Genomic DNA, 20,455 nt, shown 5'->3' with positions numbered 1-20,455 from the left:
CAAGTGAATCTGCCTTTGTGGTATTCTGGAGGAGTGGGAAGTGCAATTTTCAAACCAAATTGATGCCTGATTTGCAATCAACAACTGCATTATTTTAAGTGAAAGCTAGTAGAAAGCTATTTTTCGTCAGAATATAAGGGCATTCTGTAACAATTTCAAAACCGGAGACTTATTTACATGTGCTTAATGATGCAAGTTTGACAGATCTTACGACTAACTTGAACAGAACAAGAATTTGGCACTTATTTTTTGGTGTCATCATTTTCATCTGTAGTTGCAAAATGTCGGCACTAGCTTTTTCTTTTTTGCGCGCCGATCACACTTTAAAACTGTGCTGCTTTTTTTACATGTCCAGCCTGGTATAAATCGTACTGGTGTTTCACTTGTACGGTTGTGCCCCGCTCCGGCGGCAGAGCAGACAGTATACGGCGCCGAAAAAGCTGACGAACCAGGCATTGTTGTACGCCGTGACAAATGCCTTGGGGACACTCGGGAGAACTCCAATCTTGTGCGGAAATCCCGGCACGATAGGCGCAACTCCGGCCGCCATTGCCACCATCGCGGCGACGTTGAAACCACCCTGGAAATAGTAAGGGCTGCCCCTGTCCTCCGAGTGCAGCGCGTCGACGTCCAGAGCGGTGCGCCGGACAATGTAGTGGTCGGCGAGGACGACCCCTCCGATGGGGCCCATGAGCGCCGAGTAGCCGAGCAGCCATGTGTAGGCGAAGCTCTCGCTGGAGCTGAGCAGCCGCCAAGGCTGGAATGCGATGCCGAGCAACGCGGTGACGAGCGCCCCCTTGGCGAACATGAACCTTCGCGGGCTCATGTTGACGAGCGCGTTCGCCGGCGCGACGACGTTGGTGGCAATGTTGGTCGTGATGGTCGCGAGGCCGATGCCAAAGATGGCAAGAAATGTCGTTGTCGGTCCACCGATGCGCCCGAGGAGCTCGATCCGGTCAGAGATGACGTGGCCGAAGATGGCCTCGGTGGCGGAGGTGACGGAGAGCCCGGCGAAGGTGAACATGCCCATGAACACCGGCAGCCCGTCTGGCCGAGAACTTGGTCCGCCTGGTTCCGTGCGTACCGCGCGAAGTCCGGTAAGTTAATGAACACCGTCGCCCAGAAGCTGATGTTCGCGGTGAGCGACGGGAAGAAGACCTTCCAGAACTCGGCGCGTTGACAGTGGAATGAATCATATGATCTGTTGTTGATTAAATATTTAGGGTTACATCTTATAAATATATAGTATTTAAGCTATCACAAGATAAACGTAAAAGAGTGTGAACGCACCGTACATACATTCATACATAAGATGTAAAAGAGAAAAATCATAGGGATGCTCGTGTGAACGGGCAGTAATAGTGTGAACATGCCGTCCATGCATTCATGCATGCATAGGAAGATATAAAAGAGGGAAGTTAAAGAGATACTCATGTGAACGGGCATGAAGTCTAACATTCTCCCAAAGTTGAGACGGGAGCTTACCGAACGTTGAGACTAGAGCGAAACTCTTGGAAGACCGAAGTGGGCAGCCATTTGGTGAAGATGTCAATGTACTGAAAGGATGTCAGGACATGCATAACACGGACGTCATCGAGGCCGACGAGTTCGCGAACAGAGTGCAGGTCAATCTCCATATGCTTGATACGCTGATGCTGGACCAGGTTGCTGGAGAGATAGACCGTGCTGACGTTGTCACAATAAACAATAGTGGCACGCTGAAATGTACTGTGGAGCTCCATGAGCAACTGACGCAGCCAACAAGCCTCCGTAACACCATTGGAGACAGCGCGGTACTCAGCCTCAACGTTGGACCGGGATACTGTATTTTGTCGTTTGGACAACCAAGAGATAATATTGTCTCTGAGAAGACCACATAGCCAGAGGTGGACTTCCGAGTGTCAAGACAACCAGCCCAATCAGCATCGGTGTAGATAGTCAAAATAGTGGTGGAGGTGTGGTAAAGAGTAATGCCATAATCAAGAGTCCCCTAAACGTATCTCAAAATGCGTTTCACCAAATTAAGATGAGGCTCACGAGGGTCATGCATGAATAAGCAAACCTGCTTTTCGGCATAAACGATATCTGGATGAGTAAAGGTCAAATATTGCAGAGCACCTACCAGACTGTGGTAGTGAGTCGGGTCATCCATGGGAGCACCATAACCGGAGAGCTTGGCATGTGTGAAAAACCGTGGCGTAGATCCACGAGTTCACGCTACAGTCCATGCGGTGTCACTCCTCGTTGTCCAGAACATCGTTAGAAAGGACGTGGTCAGCAAGAGCATACTTACCGAGGGTGTTGAGGAAGAGGCCGCGCCAGCGGCTATAGTTGGTGGAGCTGGTGTCGAGGACGATGGGGACCATTGCACAGAAGTTTTGCATGGCGACGGCCTGTGCGTGCAGGACCGCCGTGGAGTTGGCGAGCGCGAGGGTACGGGCGACCGCGACCTCAGCGTCGAGGCGACGTTGCTCCTCCAAACACGCAGCTTTGGTGCGCGCAGCCTCGGCGCGCGCAGCTTCACGTGATCAACCTTGGTCAGAACCATAGCAATAAGTGGAAGAAATACAAGGCAAGGGGCTAGAAAGCGTGCAAAGAGAGCACGACGGAGTGGAAAGTGAACGTCTCATGCAGGAGAGCAACGAGACGGGGAAGAGGACCAGCGAACGAATGGCGCCGGCAAATGTTTAGAGGGGCGGAAGCAAGGTCGCAAAATCGAACCTATCTGATACCATGATAATAGAATGAATCACACGATCTTTTGTTGATTGAATATTCAGAGTTGCAACTTACAAATATATAGCACTCAAGCTATCACATGATAAACGCAAAAGAGTGTGAACACACCGTGCATGCATTCATACATGTATGGGAAGATGTAAAAGAGAGAAGTCAAAGAGATGCTCGTGTAAATGGGCAAGAAGAGTGTGAACACGCTGTGCATGCATTCATGCATGCATGGGAAGATATAAAAGAGGAAAGTCAAAGAGATGCTCGTGTAAACGGGCAAAAAGTCTAACACGCGCGTCAGCCTCGGCGGCAGCGAGAGGATGCACCCGAAGCCACCGGCCGACGTGTAGGCCCAGGCCAGCAGCGTGGAGGCGAGCACGATGAGCATCAATGTCGAGAACTTCTCGATCTTGCGGATGCCCTCTATGTTGTGCATGATGACGCCGAGTTGCGCCACCCAAAAGGCGAGGAAGCACGCGAACTCGAGTGAGCAGCAGCTGGTACAATTTGAGCTGGGACGGCAGGAGCAGGAATATGACGCGACCTCTGATCTAGGGCTCGATGCCGAGCCACCCACAGCCGACCAACGCGCGGATGACGGCCGGGATGTGCGCGTCGCGCATGTTGAAAGCGGCGCGCGTGAGCACCAGGAATGGCAGGACGAGGGCGACGAGGATGATGAGGTTTGTGAAGGCCACGATGGACACGCCATGGAGTGCGGACATGCCGAGGTCAACGAGGCTGCCCGCGAGGTGGTAGGACGGCACGCCCACAACGAGCGTGACCTAGAGGCTAGCAAGGTCCCAGTCCATCATTGTGCGCTCCGACGGTTGCGTAGGCGACAGGTCGGACTCACTCAACGATGCCTTGGGGCTCGTTGGTAGTAGCCGTGGGCACGAGGCAACTGTGAAGCTTGGCCCGCGCGACCACGGGAGAATAGGTAGCCATGGCGTCGCATAGGAGCTTGCCGCCACGAGGCGGTGGTGGTGCAAACAATTCGCATGGTGCGCAGTGAAGGCCTTGGACATGGCCATGGCCGCGGGAGGAGAGGGGAAGGAGAGGATGGAAAGGTTCTTGGAGCTTTGTAGCCATTGCAGGAGGGAGGAGAGGATACATGATCTTGTTGCTTGGTTGATTGCGCTGTGTGTGACTGTGCATCCAGGCCCACTACTTTCGACAGCGAAGCAGGATCTCGTGAGGGCTCGGGTGCCGTCGGATCTTAGCTGTAAGAGTGCGATCTTAGCCGTTCGATGGGAATCAGAGGGCAGTCCAATCATCTCGAGTATTTTTAAGAGTCATTAGACCATCTCCAACCATATTCCATTTATTTTGTTCCATTCCCGATTTCCTTCCTCGTTCCCATTCTCTTTATTTTCTCTTATCTCCAATAGCTTCCATTCGAGGGGAATCGTGAAGGGAAATGAGAGAGAATCCAGTCATGAAGGGAATGACCTTAAGAATCCATTCGTGACGGGAACCGTGAAGGGAAATCGTTGGAACGCTAAAGAGAACGAAAATCCCATCGTGAAAGAATTCTACCCCTGAAGAAAAACAATTAGAGATGATCTTAGATGCGTGTTGGACATGCTTTGCCATGAGGATGACTGGTTGATGATTCCATACGAAAACTATCACTTTTGACATGATGATCCCAAAGCCTTCTTCTACATGTTAGGCACTTCGGGCCATGTGATAGGCTAGTTTTTGTTTCTGACCCGATCTCATCTAAGGTACTATCTACGTTAGTCCATCATATAAGAAGAATATTAGTAATTTTTTTTAGATTTTTGGAAATTTATTTGATGCTCTAACAATTTCTAGAAGTTATAAAAGTATCTATTTTTAGAGAATTTTAGTTTAAATTATACACATGATTTTTAAGTGAGTCCAATTAAAATGGGTTGCACATGGATTATAGAATATGTAAAAAGATTTAAGATTTTTGAGCAACAGAAGAATATTATTTTGAACAGAGAAGATGGGAAGAGAAAATTGAGCGCTGAGTACTGTTCACCGCGGGAACAGTACTAACCGCTCTCAGTTGGCTGCAAGGGCTAACCGCTCTTTAAGAGGACGGTAAGGCCTGTGTTTACCATCGTGATATCCTTACCATCTTCTGAAAGTGCCGCAGTCTTTTGAGAGGGCGGTAGGCGTCTATTACTATAAGTTTTTTCATCCGGGAGCTATTTATTTAATTTTTAAGTTAGAAAATGTATAAAAAAAACTCGTTACACTACACGCAAGTAGTGAGTTGTCCTAACATTTCTTGGTAAAAAAAAAAAGATATTGCAGTAGTTCTAGTACTATGATGTGCAGAGATTAGAGAATTAAGCCTCTCTTCCGATAATCAATCAAGCACTGGCATTTGACACTCTACTATGTATAAATGGGTGAAATGGACGAATATCATGCTTACCTGTACAATTAAAGTAGTCAAAAAATATTTATTTATTTATTTATTTATTTTAAAAAAGGGGCAAGCATCCCCGGTGAGGCCTGTAGGGACCACCGGACCAGAGACCAGTCAAAAAATATTTATACAATCCATGGAAATCAGTTTACATCAAAGATTAACATAGGCATAAGCGATGAAAGAAATAGCACACAAAAGAAGAATCAATCCAAACCCAAACGAATCCTTGAAGCAAACGAGAAAGAAACACCACCCCATGCTTGTGAAAGTGTTGTCCACACGCGCGCAGTATTATCGAGTACTCATCAGATATGAATGTGGCAGTAGACCCGGTCGAACGAGGTCGGCGACGCGAAGTCGACGACCACCGCCGGGCAGCTCGCGCGCACGGTGTACCGCCGCGTCCTCACCACGCCGTACCGGAACCGCACCTTGGCCCAGACGTGCACGTCCACCGTCAGCTTCCCTTCCGTCCGCTCCCTCTTCATGCCCGCCTCCACGTCCCGCGGCAGCACCTCCGTCGCAGCGGCCTGCGCGGCCACGTCGATCCTCGTCTCGTTCTCCGGCGGCTGGATGAACCCCGGCGCCTGGGCGCCCGCGAGGTACGTGCCGTTGTACCACACCCCGACGTCGAGCGAGCGGTACAACACCGCGGCGCGCTCGTCCCAGTTGTAGGCGCGCAGGGTGAGGTCGAAGGCGCCCGTGAGCGCGCCGGCGGTCGTGAAGTTGAACCCCGCCGTGGCGGCGTGGTCGACGGAGAGGTGGAGCTTCGACGGGTGGAGGAAGAGCCACAGGAGGACGACGATGACCACTACGACGACCAGAGCCAGCAGTGTGGCCGCGGCGCACTGGAACGTCGACGGCCGCGTGCGCCTCGGCTCCGCCATCCCTCCAACACCCGATCGAGGAGCTTGGGCCACCGCACTAGCACCACTACGTCCTTAGAGAGAGCGCGGCTCTTGGGCTTAGCTTGTCGCGAACAAATCCACCAACGTTGCAGTGCCTCTAGCCCTCTCTATATACAGCAACACTAGCATGGTTCGTTGAGTGGCGAGAGGAGGTTCTACACGAATCGTGACAGGTTGTGGCTGGAGTGGTCTGCGCTTCGATGGTTTCGAGCTGGGGCGCTTTGGATGGAGCTTTGGTTTTGGAATCCTTCTGGCTCACTCCTACTCCGGAATCAATGCGAAGGAAGGGAACGCATATTGACAGCCCAGAAACAAATGGATGCATAGTTTAGAATTTAGACTAAGAGTGTGCTTGCATATGGAACTTTAACTTTTTTATGGAAAGATAGGGGCTGTAGAAGAACCGGAAATGTCGAATGACAATGAAGAAGGATGTCTTCACTTTGACAAAACTAGCAACTGTATAGTTGTTTCACACGTATTTAGTATATAGCAATTTGAAAAAAATAGAAATTGACACTACATGAAAAAAAAAGTTATTAGTGACGGGTGATAACCACGACTTGCTATTATTGACTGAATATTAATGACGGGTTGTAATCTTGATCCGTTACTAATGACCAATAAATATTTTTCATATTTTTTATAAAAAAAATCAAAAAAAAATCACCCGAACCACCCAAACGCAAGCTTATTTCATATACCTGACAAGCCACACTTTTTTACATTATTTTCAAGTTTGCGTTTCATGGAAATCGAACCCGCATCCTACTCATTGCGCATGTAGCCACTTACCATCTTTGCTATCACGTAGTTAGGATAGAAACTGAATATTTTATTATTTTAAACTTTTTTGCCAAAGATCATTAGTAATATGTCATACCTATCACCCGTCGTTGATGACTAATTTTACTCAATTTTATAGAGGTTGTAATTTTGCTAAATGATGTTAAATAAAATTTTGTCAATTATAAAGTTATAGATCTCGTCGAGTTCTACAATATTTATATAAAGTTGTCTCCATCCGACCCTGTATGAAAAAATTTGTATTCAACTCCTGCAGTGTTCAATAAAATAGTCATAATTTTTTCATACGGAGCTCAATTTTGACGTTTGATCTCTACTTTTAAAGCTAACGAGGTGGCGTATCCAAAAAAAAGCATGCCCTTAGACTTGTACCTTTCTTGACACTAAAAAGGGCTTAAAAGACCCTTGATAGGACCTCTGAAGTTTTTCATCAAAAATTAACCTTATCCGATTTGTCTGAAAATTTTTGGAGACATAATGCTACATCTGAAAGTTAGTGCTACGTAGACATTTCATCAATCCGAGTTACCAAACTCATGATAAAAATCTTTGAATTTGTAATTTTCAACTTTGTGACCATATACGTGTCTTTTTCAATGATTCCTACTAGTTTTACACTACATCTAGTACTTTAATTTGTAGCTCTATGTGTGGTTCCTTGGATAGTCTTTATATATTTATTTGTACATCTATATGACTTTAAATAAAAAATAATCAACTACAAAGTTATAGAGCTCGTCGAGTGCTACATTTTTTTATATAAATTTTTCCCAATCTAAATTAGTATAAAAAGTTATAAATTTTTTACTCGACTAGCAATGACTTAGGATCCGACAAATCATTAGTGAAGGGTCACCTAAAGGCTCATCACTAATGAGTCAGCCATTAGTTGTGATGGGTGTCTTTATCACCCGTCACTAATGAGCATGTCGTCTCTACCTACCACTAATGACTGACTCATTAGTGATAGGTATTTAAGTAACCCGTCACTAATAAGTGTGTTCTCTTCATCCATCACTAATGACTATATCATTAGTGACGAGCTTTAAGATCACCCGTCACTAATGACTCCATCACTAATGATGGGTTTTGAGATGACCCGTTATTATTATCTTTAGTGACGGGTTGTTCTCTCGTCATTCCTAATGACCTCTCATTAGTGGCGGGTCTTGATCGAGTCTTAACCCGGATCACCCATTAGTGACGGGCTGTCATAACTGATGAATTATATAGAGTATAGATCAAGATATAGATGAAAGAAGAGTAACTTTTAGTGGGCAACATCGACACTTTCTGTTTGGTATGGATCATGTTACGTAAATTTTGTTTTGAATGTTCGTGTTACATAATTTTGTAACTTGTGCAGAGTTTCTACTGTAACCTCGGAGGCAAAAACTTTTCAACACCACGATGGAAGATGAACGAAAACTAACCTTTTCCGCCTAGCCTCGTAGCTTGGGTCCATCCATCGCATGCTTTTAGTAGATAAAAATGAAAAATTTCCTGGTTCAAGCAGCTTAAGACGATCGGCCCAACAACGTCTAATGTACGTGATGCAACGTCTAATCTTTCCTCGGTGCCGTCGTAGCGAGTTTTTTATTTTTATATTTTCTAACTTAAAATATTAAATAAATAAATTTCTTTAAAAAATTATAAAAATAAACATCTACCATTATCTAAAAAGTTTTAGACGGCAAGCAGTTCAGTTCTGCCACCATAACAACGCGGGCCTTCCCACCCTCTAGCGGTTAGCCCGCTGCATTAACAGTAGTCGTCAAAATTACTGTTAATAACTCTCATTTCGTCTCTCATATGCTCTATTCAAAATAGTAGTCTTCTGTTACTCTAAAAATTATATAACTTTTTGTATATGTTTCATAATCTATGTACAACCCATTTTAATTAGATTCATCCAAAACCACCATGTAGAATTTAAACTAAAATTCTCAAAAAAAGACTACTTTTATAAATTCTAACAATTGTTAGGGTCTCAAATAAATTTTTAAAAATCTGAAAAATTCAGTAATATTCTTTTTATATGATGGAATAATTTTTAAAATTATTTCCAGCCATACTTTATATGGTAAAAAAGTAAGTTCCTTTATAATACTCTATTTATATGTATTTTATCATTTCATGTGATATTCATCTTTTAATTCAATTTGAATTTAAAAAATTCAAACATATACAAAATTTAGCCGTTGGAAATATATCCATTGTAAATATTTTTTATGTATAGGATGGAAAATATTTTTTATTTATAGGATGGAAATAATTTTACAAATTTCATGTGATATTTTTCTCACCATATAAACTATGGCTGGAAATAATTTTAGAAATTATTCCATCATATAAGAAGAATATTAATGAATTTTTTCAGATTTTTGAAAATTTATTTGAGAACCTAACAATTATTAGAATTTATAAAAATAGTCGTCTTTGGAGAATTTTAGTTTAAATTCTATGCAGGATTTTTGGATGAATCCAATTAAAATAGGTTGCACATGCATTATGAAATACATACAAAAAGTTATATAATTTTTAGAGTAACAAAAGACTGCTATTTTGAATAGAGTATATGGAAGATGAAATGATAGTCATGAACAGTAATTTCGACAACTACTTTTCATCCTCTAGGCTAACCCCCGTCTGAAGAGGCGGTAAGGGCCCATGCTACCATGCTGGTAGAACTGGACTACTTGCTGCTCTCTCAAGGACAGTAAGAGCCTAGCCGCCTTATGAGAAGACGGTAGGCCTCTATTTTTACAAATCTTTCTACCAGAAATCTATTTATTTAATATTTTAAGTTAGAAAATAAAAAAATAAAAAAACTCCTGTCGTAGCATCATCAGCGACACCCAACACTAGCCAAAAAACGTTAAGTGTGACGCCCTTTCTTTCCGCACCGACGTCCTCACGATCCCCGCCTCCCTTCCTCTAACGCACAGGTCCCACCCATCATCTCCAACCTCCCACCCTCGCCCCAACTGCTCCACTGAAACCACATAACGTCCCACGTTTCAGCGTGCGTGCTCCCCCATCTCCGCAACCGCTCACCCGTGACTATAAATCCCAAGCCGACCCTTCCCCGAGCCCCTCTTTGCTCCACTGCGCTCAAAGCCCTAATTCTCGTCGATTACCCCTCACCCGAGAGCTCCCGCGCCGTTGCCGAACCTTCACTGAGCTCCCTCACTGTCGCTATGTCGATTCGTGCATCCCCGACGCCATCCGAGTTCATGCCCGTGTTCGCCATTCACACCTCGTCGTCAGCTACCGTTCGCTGTTGAGTTTCCAGCACCGCACGTAGTTCTAGAGGCCGCCGAAGCTCACTGTTGAAGCCCCTTCGTCGCCGAGCCTCTCCGGTCTGACCCGACGTCGTTTGAACCGTCAAACGGGTTCACCTACCTCTGCTCATCACCTTCTGCCACTCATCATCGGCAACCGAGTTGTGTGGTGCTGTCGTTGCCGTTGTTCTAGCCGGAGCCAAGGAAAACTCGTTCCCCACCATCAGATCTTGATGTATCGGTTAGGATTAGAGCTCACATACCCTTTCCTGTGTAGACGATCTCGATCGTCCAATCGTTTTTGTGCGGTTTGCATTTAAATAGATCCAATCCAGTCAGTGCCGCCATGCAAGCGTGCCACGTCTGCGTATTTGTACAATATAGCCAGTCCAGTCAGTAAACCGAGCCACGTCAGCGTTGCACAGTAATTAGGGTTTTATAATTAAAATTTATCGATTAATTGTCATCTGTGTTTAGGGTTTACCAGTACTTTCCAGATTATCCTTGTCATTTGTGTTGAAGTCGGGGTGTCAAGGGTAGACTTTCTTAGCTTCGTTGTTATGGATATGAGTGTATTATTTAATAACCTGATTAATTGTCTATGCAACATGAATCGGATTGGACAATCATTTGTAGCAACATGGATCATAGGGATCTAGGCAGGTTGATTTGGTTGGTATGACTGTTGTGTGCGTATTGGTTTATGTGCAAATACTTGCTTTAGATCTTAAGGACCGGTTTGCGAAGCATGTAACTTTACTCAACAGTACAACTATGAGGCTAATATGGGTACAACCTGGCTGAATAACTAGTTATCCGCCTGGCTCTGTACATACCAATTGGTTGTTGAGTGGTACTAAGAGGAGACATCTGCAGTGGATATAATCTATGTTAGCGATGAAATTTTAGTGGATGTATACATAGTAGGAGGCGCTCTGTAAAGCCCTTGTAGCGAGATTCTGGCTCTACACTCCAGAAGTGTGAAGTAACATGTGAATCACGAATTATGAATAAAGTTGTATATCTCTGCAAAGAAATAAAACTGATTAATCAAACATACTCACAGTTAAGAGAGGTTTAGACTTCTTCATAATTAGTGGAAATTTTGGTGGTGGTGACCCGATGAGTTGGTATCTGGAAATGTAATAACCGGTGAGTTTGATAGTCAGATTAAATCCGATGAGTTATATCTTTTAAAGTCTTATCGTCCCACATAATAAATATGACTAATATATTTTATTAAGTCTTAAGTTAGAATAGCTTAGTTGCAATAAAATAGAGTCAATCATTCATTATCTTAAACCCTCATATCATACTTTTTCATACTTACTGAGTATTTTATGTATTCATACTTGCTATACCCAAACAATATTGCTCAGTTGGAGAAAGATTTTGAGAACTTCATAGAGGATGTTACATTCTAGGCTGTTCTTCGTCGATTGCCTGTGGAGTAGTTCGAAAGATTGAAGATTACGTTAAATTCCGCTACATCGCTGGTTTTTTTGAACGAAAGTGCATTTGAGTTAATAATATTATATAATTTAACCTAACATACCTATAGCTTATATTTGGTTTGATTTTGAAATTAGGTCTGACAGTAAGCCGATCGATCGCACCGAACAACCGCTCGATCCTACGAATCAAGGCCCAAGCGAGCTATCACGCACGTCCTCGTCTATGCGCCCACCAGAACTTTTGGAGTCTCTTTTTTCTTGTTCTATCCGATCGCGGCCGGACGGTCTCGCTTGTACATGGAAGGAAAGCTTGATTCGTCCCTAGCTAGTTCAGTCGCACGTAGCCGTCTTTCTCAGCAGAGAATTAGGTTCATGCGATCGCAGTTGTGTTTAAACCCCCAAAAGGAGTTAGCCTCACCACACATATCGGTAGTTATAGGCTTATAGCATAACTTGCTGTCAAACAAGCTAAAAGACACACGTACACGCTAAAGACAGCCGTTTCTTTTGACTTGAGACAACAAATCCTTCTCTGATACTCCCTGCGTAGCAGAGGCTGCAAAAGATGCGCCGGGTCACAACTTCACGCGCAGTGGCGGACTTAAGGGTCGTCTAGGTGGGCTACTCTAGTATTTGGCTCAACTTTAATTCAATATATGATTTAGCTCACGATTCATCTTAAAAAAAATGAAAAAAATAAAAAATCAACTCGGATGTCTACCAACGCTCTGGCATTGAGTACGCCAGAACAGAACTTCACGGCCCTCTATTTATGCTAGCTCCAGGTCTCGTCCAGCCCGTCTGGATCGCGCGCGCACACGTGACACGCCACATGGTTCTGCTACCTCATCTCCCTCCACGCATCGGCATTGCCAGCCGAAGCTGGAGCCGTCGTGCACCGCAGCAGCAGTATTACCACATCTGCATCGCTCTCTACTGGCTGCTGTCTAGCTTTCTCCTCCATACGGATGGGTCGGTCTCCACTCCACTCCGCTCTCCAGTCTCCACCACCACCCTCCCCTCGGCTTCAATTCAATGCCTCCCCGGCCGTGCATTCAATGGCCTTCGCACGGTTAGGTGCGCGTCGTCGCGGCTGATTGGCCCGTGCGCGCGCGCCAATTGGTTTTGGCAACCTGGTGCGCGCGCCGCGGCCACCCAACGACCCCCGGCGGCAATTTATGGTCGACCGCCCGTGCCGTTTCTTGTTCGATCGTCCCGGTCGAACGAACGAACGAACGACCGCCCACATCACGCGGCGCGATCCACATCGATCGGCCAGGGTCTTTGTCCAGCTGCCGGTTGATCACATCGTCATAACCGTACGGGACGATCCAGTGGCGTATAAATGTGATGTACACACACGTTGTGGTGACTACGTCGCTGCACGCTGGCTACGGGAGCTTGCTAGCTAGGGAGTATAGTACTGGTAGTAGTAAGACCGACGACGTACTGGCGAACATTTAATTGCCATCCATCGATCTCAACTGTGCCCCGACCAGTTCTATAAAGTGTCGGTCTTCCTCTGCTGCACTCTGCCATCTCCTCCCCTTGCATTGCTTGCTCCATGTGGAGTCACTTACTACTCCATTGCACTAGCTACCCAAGCCAGTGATCGGATCCATTCTAGCTGGTGGTCTGTAAACTAGCTAGCTAGCTAGCCAGACAAGTCGGTCGATCGCTGGCCGGCAATGGAGGCGGGGACGTGGGCGGTGGTGGTGGCGGCGGTGGCCGCGTACATGGCGTGGTTCTGGCGGCTGTCGCGGGGGCTGAGCGGGCCGCGGGTGTGGCCGCTGCTCGGCAGCCTGCCGGGGCTGGTGCAGCACGCCGAGGACATGCACGAGTGGATCGCGGCCAACCTGCGCCGCGCGGGCGGCACGTACCAGACCTGCATCTTCGCGGTGCCCGGGGTGGCGCGCCGCGGCGGGCTGGTCACCGTCACGTGCGACCCGCGCAACCTGGAGCACGTCCTCAAGGCCCGCTTCGACAACTACCCCAAGGGCCCATTCTGGCACGCTGTCTTCCGGGACCTGCTCGGCGACGGCATCTTCAACTCCGACGGCGACATGTGGGTCGCGCAGCGCAAGACGGCCGCGCTCGAGTTCACCACGCGCACACTCCGGACGGCCATGTCCCGTTGGGTGTCGCGCTCCATCCACCTCAGGCTGCTGCCCATCCTGGACGGGGCGGCCGCCGGCATGGCGCACGTCGACCTCCAGGACCTCCTGCTCCGCCTCACCTTCGACAACATCTGCGGCCTGGCGTTCGGCAAGGACCCCGAGACGCTCGCGCCGGGCCTGCCGGAGAATGCGTTCGCCTCGGCGTTCGACCGCGCCACGGAGGCGACGTTGAACCGCTTCATCTTCCCGGAGTGCCTGTGGCGGTGCAAGAAGTGGCTGGGCCTCGGTATGGAGACCACGCTGGCCCGCAGCGTCGCGCACGTTGACCAGTACCTCGCCGCCGTCATCAAGGCGCGCAAGCTCGAGCTCGCGGGCAACGGCAAGTGCGACACGGTGGCCACGCACGACGACCTGCTCTCCCGGTTCATGCGCAAGGGCTCCTACTCGGACGAGTCGCTGCAGCACGTGGCGCTCAACTTCATCCTCGCCGGCCGCGACACCTCCTCCGTTGCGCTCTCCTGGTTCTTCTGGCTCGTGTCCACCCACCCCGCCGTGGAGCGCAAGATCGTGCGCGAGCTCTGCGCCGTGCTCGCCGTGTCCCGCGGCACCCACGACCCGGCATTGTGGCTGGCAGCGCCCTTCACCTTCGAGGAGCTCGATCGCCTGGTCTACCTCAAGGCGGCGCTCTCAGAGACCCTGCGCCTGTACCCCTCCGTCCCCGAGGACTCCAAGCACGTCGTCTCCGACGACCACCTCCCGGACGGCACGTTCGTCCCGGCAGGGTCGTCGGTGACGTACTCCATATACTCGGCGGGGCGCATGAAGACGGTGTGGGGGGAGGACTGCCTTGAGTTCCGGCCGGAGCGGTGGCTGTCCGCCGACGGCACAAGGTTCGAGCCGCACGACTCGTACAGGTTCGTGGCGTTCAACGCCGGGCCGAGGATCTGCCTCGGCAAGGACCTGGCCTACCTGCAGATGAAGAACATCGCCGGCAGCGTGCTCCTCCGCCACCGGCTGTCCGTCGCGCCGGGCCACCGTGTCGAGCAGAAGATGTCGCTCACGCTCTTCATGAAGCACGGGCTCCGGATGGAGGTGCGCCCGCGCGACCTCGCTCCGGTCATCGACGAGTTCCGTGGCTTGGACGTTGCAAGGCTGGCCACGGCGCCCTGCGCGTAGAAGATCCGGAGACCTTCCGTGCACCAAGATTCGTGCTGCCGCCGAGGACACGCTGGACATTGCATGTGTAGATATGGGTACAAGACAGTAAGTAAATTAAATGGGCTGGTGAGAACAATCAAGTCGCTTCTTTCCGGATTTGCCATTCTGATAAGGGAGATCGGGAAATTTTGCAAAATGGCAAGATCTAGCTGGACTTGGATCTCAGCACAAGGGGTGGGAAAAAACACAGAGAAGCCAAACAGAGAGTGTGAGTAATAATTTGTGATGTATCCACGGTGGAGACCTCTACAGATTTGTTCGAGGCAGTTCGTGTTGGTGACCGGCCAACTGTTCTACTATATTCTTTGAAACTTTCTTTCGTTTTTCAAGTCTAATATATTCTATTCTGTTCCTAGCTAGAGAGTTGTTTAATTTGTTCCAAGAAACATGTAAGTAAACGTCGTTGTACCTAAGCTTGTTCGCTTCTATGCGGCCGTCATTTTCTTGAGCTGTTTTCTTCTTCCATCAGTGGTCGATGACAGGTACTTACGCATCCTGTTGCTTTCCATTGTGAAGCAACATAAATCCTAAGCTCACTTGCGCATGCACCGATCCATTTCGGTCGGCCGTGCCTGCATCGGTGTCTCGATCGAATTGATGACATTTGCTGGCGCCGTTCGTTCTGGTGAAGAACTAGCCTGCATATGCAGTTGCAGAGCTACCGAGAAACGCAGGCGCATAAATAAAGCTGATGGCGATGCCGCTGGCCGCGCTAGCTCTGGCCTGCAGTTGCAGGTTCGTTATGCACTCTTCTTCTGACGACAACGATATGGCGCTTCCATTCGAATATATACCATTTAATGATAAGGATTATGTGATACGCGACAGCGACGGCCACGTCCAGATCCTGGATTTGAGAGGATGAAATTGCAGCTTGAGACAGTTGGTTCAGATGTGGTTGCTTACTTGCTCCCTGGTCATGTGGTTCCACGGTTGGTTTTGGTTGATGCAACCATACGATCTACTTCACATCTATCGATCCTGCGTGGCAGTGAAGATATGCGGCTTGAGGAAACTGGAACTCTTAGACAAAACAATGCTCATCGTCAGACCGTCTCCGATCTCCTTGACAAAAGTTCCTTTTTCTCCCCCCGAAGACTACTTGACAAAAGTTTGAGTCACTACACGGTTACACCAAAGGCACATCTCTACACACCGACGGATTCGTGAAATAGTGTATATATATATATATATATATATATATATATATATATATATATATATATATATATAGCAGAAAGAAGGTCTGGAGCGTCTGGTTCTGTCAGGGTTTCGGTCAGAGTCTCAGTCCTCCATGCATGCATATCCTGTGAGAAGTACTCCACTTTGGTGCAGAGATGTGACTGAAGAGATCAATATAAGGATCGGATCGAGCTTCACCGGGAAGTAGTTCAATATATACTTCTACTACCACCAGAAGTAATTTTCTTGTGCAACGCCCGCGGGTGCAGGAAACCCGAGGGCGTGGCCAAGTTGTCAAACTTGATTTGCTAGCTGCAACTAGTTTTCAAAGAAAAGAAAATGCCGCAGCTTGCGAGTTAAGGCGCTAATTGGCAATATGTTGCTATTGCTAGTTTTGCCCTGTCATATGCCTCCTCGTCTCCTACATCAGGACCTCGATAGCAGCAGAGGCAACAACTTGGTGACCATATATAGAAAGGGTCGTTCTTGCCCCTCTTTTACTACTATTTCAGAAATAATTAGTAGTGATAAAGTATGTTTAGAAACACTACTGGTCCTGATATAGAAAGGGTCATTTTTATATAAAATATACTGTCGGTTCTTAAAAAATCAGCAGTAATAGTTTATCCGACAAAAACCGGTAGTAATAATGAAGTGATATTACCCGTTAATGATAATAGAATGTAGTCTATCTTAAAATTTTCATAATTTTTTCATACGAAATCGGATGAAGACAAATTTTATATAAAAATTGTAACTGTCGATGAGATCTTACAACTTTATAGTTGATAACTTTTTTATTTGAAGCTATATAAATGCCTAATTAATCATCCAAAGATTTAGAGAAAAAAAGTTAGAAAAACCATACATCGGACTGCAAAGTAAACCACCGAATTTAGTGTAACACTACTACACATGATTGAAAAAGCCACATCAGGGCTACAAAGTTGAAAACTACAATTTGAATGATTTTTATCGCGAGTTTGGTAACTCAGATTGATGAAACGTTTACGCAGCATAGACTTTCAGATGTAGCATTATGTCTCAAAAAATTTTGAATTAAAATGAAAGAGGTCAATTTTCGACTAAAAACTTCACAGATCATGCCAATGATCTTTCAAGCCTTTTTTTAGTCAAGAAAGGGACTGGTGTAAACATGGGTATTTTTTTCATACGCGCCTTCTCGTTAGCTTTGAAAGTAGAGGCTAAACGTTGAAATCGAACTTTGTATAAAAAATATGGTTGTTTTATTGAACGGTACATGAAAAGTCATTTTGATGCCTAAATAATCATCACAAGTTATGAACCATAAAAGCTAGTTAAAAAAATATTTGATTGGATTATTAGACCGAGTCGTATTATGGACTGATAGTGATAGTATCTTTGCCGGATCATAATACAAACCGATAGTGATGATCAATTTTAGAAATTTATAACTTTTTCAAACGATGTCAGACGGAGACAAACTTTATACGAAAATTATAGCTCTCGACGAGATTTACAACTTTATAGCTAGATCTAAATCATGCATGCGTACACTTAATATGTACACTTCATATGTTGACGTTAAACTAACTCTTTTAGCAAATGCTTATAGAACCGTGGTTAATTGTGGTTGGTTTGATTGCACCTAGTGGGTCTTGTAGTACTTAATTGTATTCAGGAGTTTCAATTTGTTTTGAATTTTTTTCTGCAAGCACAAATTTGCCTCAAAATGTTGAACTGCAGGCAATAACGTGGTGGAGGTAGTGGGTTCATGAAACCATCCGCATGCCAAAGTGTAAAAAGAAATAGAAGAAAATAAGTTCATAACAAAGCTCTTCATGAAAATTCTTAGAAAAAACTTATATTGTATTCCACGCAAGCTTTTAAATTGCGATTTTCGTGGCTTCGTGGCATGGTCCCATAAAAAGCTATAGAAGCTATTGCTAGCTATCGCGGGTGCTACCATTCGTCGCGTTTTAATACCAACAAATACAAAATATTAAAATACATGCATAATATAATTCATGTTTGAAAAAATAATTGAGACATTACATAAGAAGGTACTAAATATAATATAGTAAGCTTATAAGTCATAATATCCGTAACAAAATTGCTTGATTAATAAGAAATATAAGTGTTGGAGTATTAAAAAAGAGCGGCATATGATCATCTTGCTAGGTTTTTTCATAGTTCAAGCTTATAATAAATGTTTTTAAGCCTTCTAGCAAAATTCGACTTCAAAATTAACTTGTTTTCTCTGACATATGTGTGCATATGTAGAATAGCGGCGCTATGTGAAATAGAACACCTATTTAAAACTAGCACTTATAGCTCATACAACGGGAGAATGGCATGTTGCTTCGACAATTGCGCAACTATAGCGCAGCTATAGGTAGCTATTTAGTTATGTTACAGAACTTGGTAAAGCAATTGAGAACCTTGGTAAAGCAAATATAGCACAGCTATAGGTAGCTATTTAGCTGTGTTACAGAACTTGGTAAAGCAATTGAGAACCTTGATTCCACGGGATCTAAGTGTATTCAGTACTAAGTATTGTCTTGTCTTCGACGCTGCTTCTGGCTCTTCAAGGTGTGCTTCCAGAGTGCTTAGGTCATCTCCAATATATACTTAAAAATTCATCCCCTATAACACTATTACAGTATCCTCTAACACTACTACAATACTCTTTATTTTTTCTATCTCAAACAGCTACCCTATTTCCTACCTTCTACTACTCTTCTCCTCCCTTCGGACCCACAGTCAACCTCTGTGAACCAGTGTTGTGGCTGCTACAGTAATTCAGCAAATTTAGAGGATCAGATTCTCTCTCCTTAACACTGTAGCACTGGATATAGACTCTACTGGAGAGAAAATTTGAGTGCTATAGTGTTTTTCAGGGTATTGTAGCACTGGATACAGACTCTGCTGGAGATGGTCTTAGGACGTACTCCCTCCGGTGAAAAATACATGATATTTTTGATTTTTGGTCTTCGACGTGTAACTTTGATCATTATTTTCTATTAGAATATAGTTATAATATATAATAAAAATATAATATTAAAAAAATATTTTTCAAGATAAATCTATACGTATGATTTTTATGTTTCTAAATTAAATATTTTGAAAGCTATTGACTGTTAGAGTTTTAAAAGTTTGATGGATTTTGGTCAAAGGGTCAAATATGTATGATTAGATGAGTATAAGGAAAATATATCCATTGCTATTCAATGTCTCCGGAGTATTGTTGCACTTGCACCCAGTAAATTCCAAATATATCATATTGTTGTGGCTCGCATGGCATAACGAAGTTGCATCTAAAAATGATGTGGTGCTACAGTAGTATAGTGAATGCAAGATTTGCATACGTAAAACTAGCAGCAACCCCGCGCGTTGCTGTGGGTGATGGGCCGAGGATCAAAGTGTTGCATTAGGTCAATAATGTATATTAGCCTATCATACATATTCATTTGGATGTGTGTGAATCGGTAAATGGTTCTAGATATAAAATGAAAAATATGCATATATTCTAAGCACAAATTGAATGAAATGACAAACCCGTAGAATACTGCTAGGTTCATCAAACAACAACAACAAAAGCGTAAAACCAGTCAAAAGTATGCAAAAGGAAGAAAAAAAAAAGTCCCTGCCATTTCTTCCTGTGTTCTAGTCTTGTTGAACAGGAAGAACATCTGTCAATGGTGAAGTTACTGGTAGGTAGATACAAATATGCAAGTGGAATCATAAAAGAAAAATACAGCTATGGTATAGAGAAACAGTGCTACGGTGTCAATAGCGATGGAGATGGCATGGATAGAGTGATGGGAGATAACTACTGGGCACACACGTGGAAAAAATTAGCCAACCAGGTTGGCCCCATTGTAATGGTGATTGTCTCTAAAAATTAAGGCTCAAATCCAATGAGTTCACAAAGCCAAGGAAAGAAAGAAAATTTAATAATAGTCTATTAACCTTATAGGCTACGGAGTATTTGTGTTAAAGCATCATGAAGACCATTATTTTTGCATCGGTAATCCAGCCAAACGTGATCATAATTCTTATACGATAAGAAAATGTGCATGATAGATACTTCATGCATGGAGTAAAATAGCCCTGAAATTTTTTTTTATATAACAATTGTTTTTTGCATTGAGTATATATAGTTTAAAGGAAATAACTTCTCAATAACAAAAACTGCATTAAAATTCATATGCAACACAATTCAAATCTGATTTAATCATTATCTTGCAATATCTTGTATGAAAAAGGGACAAAAGGCATATAGCTAATGTGCAGGCTGCAATAGTATGCAACAAATGGTAAAACTCCATTAAAGTAGGGGAAAATACCAAAATTATAG

At 45.0% G+C, this 20,455-nt stretch overlaps 2 protein-coding genes and 1 pseudogene across 2 annotated transcripts; 1 reads left to right on the top strand and 2 right to left on the bottom strand.

The window, feature by feature from the left end:
* Window positions 1-379: 379 nt before the first annotated feature.
* On the bottom strand, window positions 380-3,764 carry LOC133918030 (purine-uracil permease NCS1-like; annotated as a pseudogene).
* Window positions 3,765-5,246: 1,482 nt separating this feature from the next.
* On the bottom strand, window positions 5,247-6,239 carry LOC133917642 (NDR1/HIN1-like protein 13). Its single transcript, XM_062361521.1, has one exon. The coding sequence runs from the start codon at window positions 6,028-6,030 to the stop codon at window positions 5,449-5,451; it is 582 nt and encodes a 193-aa protein (XP_062217505.1). The 5' UTR covers window positions 6,031-6,239; the 3' UTR covers window positions 5,247-5,448.
* A 6,740-nt stretch (window positions 6,240-12,979) lies between these two features.
* LOC133919469 (cytochrome P450 86A2-like) lies at window positions 12,980-15,339 on the top strand. Its single transcript, XM_062363869.1, has one exon. It carries the CDS (start codon window positions 13,285-13,287, stop codon window positions 14,887-14,889), a length of 1,605 nt encoding a protein of 534 aa, XP_062219853.1. The 5' UTR covers window positions 12,980-13,284; the 3' UTR covers window positions 14,890-15,339.
* The last annotated feature ends 5,116 nt before the right edge of the window (window positions 15,340-20,455 follow it).

Source organism: Phragmites australis, chromosome 5, assembly GCF_958298935.1.
Source record: "Phragmites australis chromosome 5, lpPhrAust1.1, whole genome shotgun sequence".
Lineage (NCBI taxonomy): Eukaryota > Viridiplantae > Streptophyta > Magnoliopsida > Poales > Poaceae > Phragmites > Phragmites australis.
The sequence above is the reverse complement of the archived record's forward strand: the minus strand, read 5'-3'. Positions and strand labels throughout refer to the sequence as shown.

Excerpts from the sequence above, each read along its gene's own strand:
- LOC133917642 (XM_062361521.1), bottom strand. The coding sequence starts at position 6,030 with ATGGCGGAGCCGAGGCGCACGCGGCCGTCGACGTTCCAGTGCGCCGCG.
- LOC133919469 (XM_062363869.1), top strand. The coding sequence starts at position 13,285 with ATGGAGGCGGGGACGTGGGCGGTGGTGGTGGCGGCGGTGGCCGCGTAC.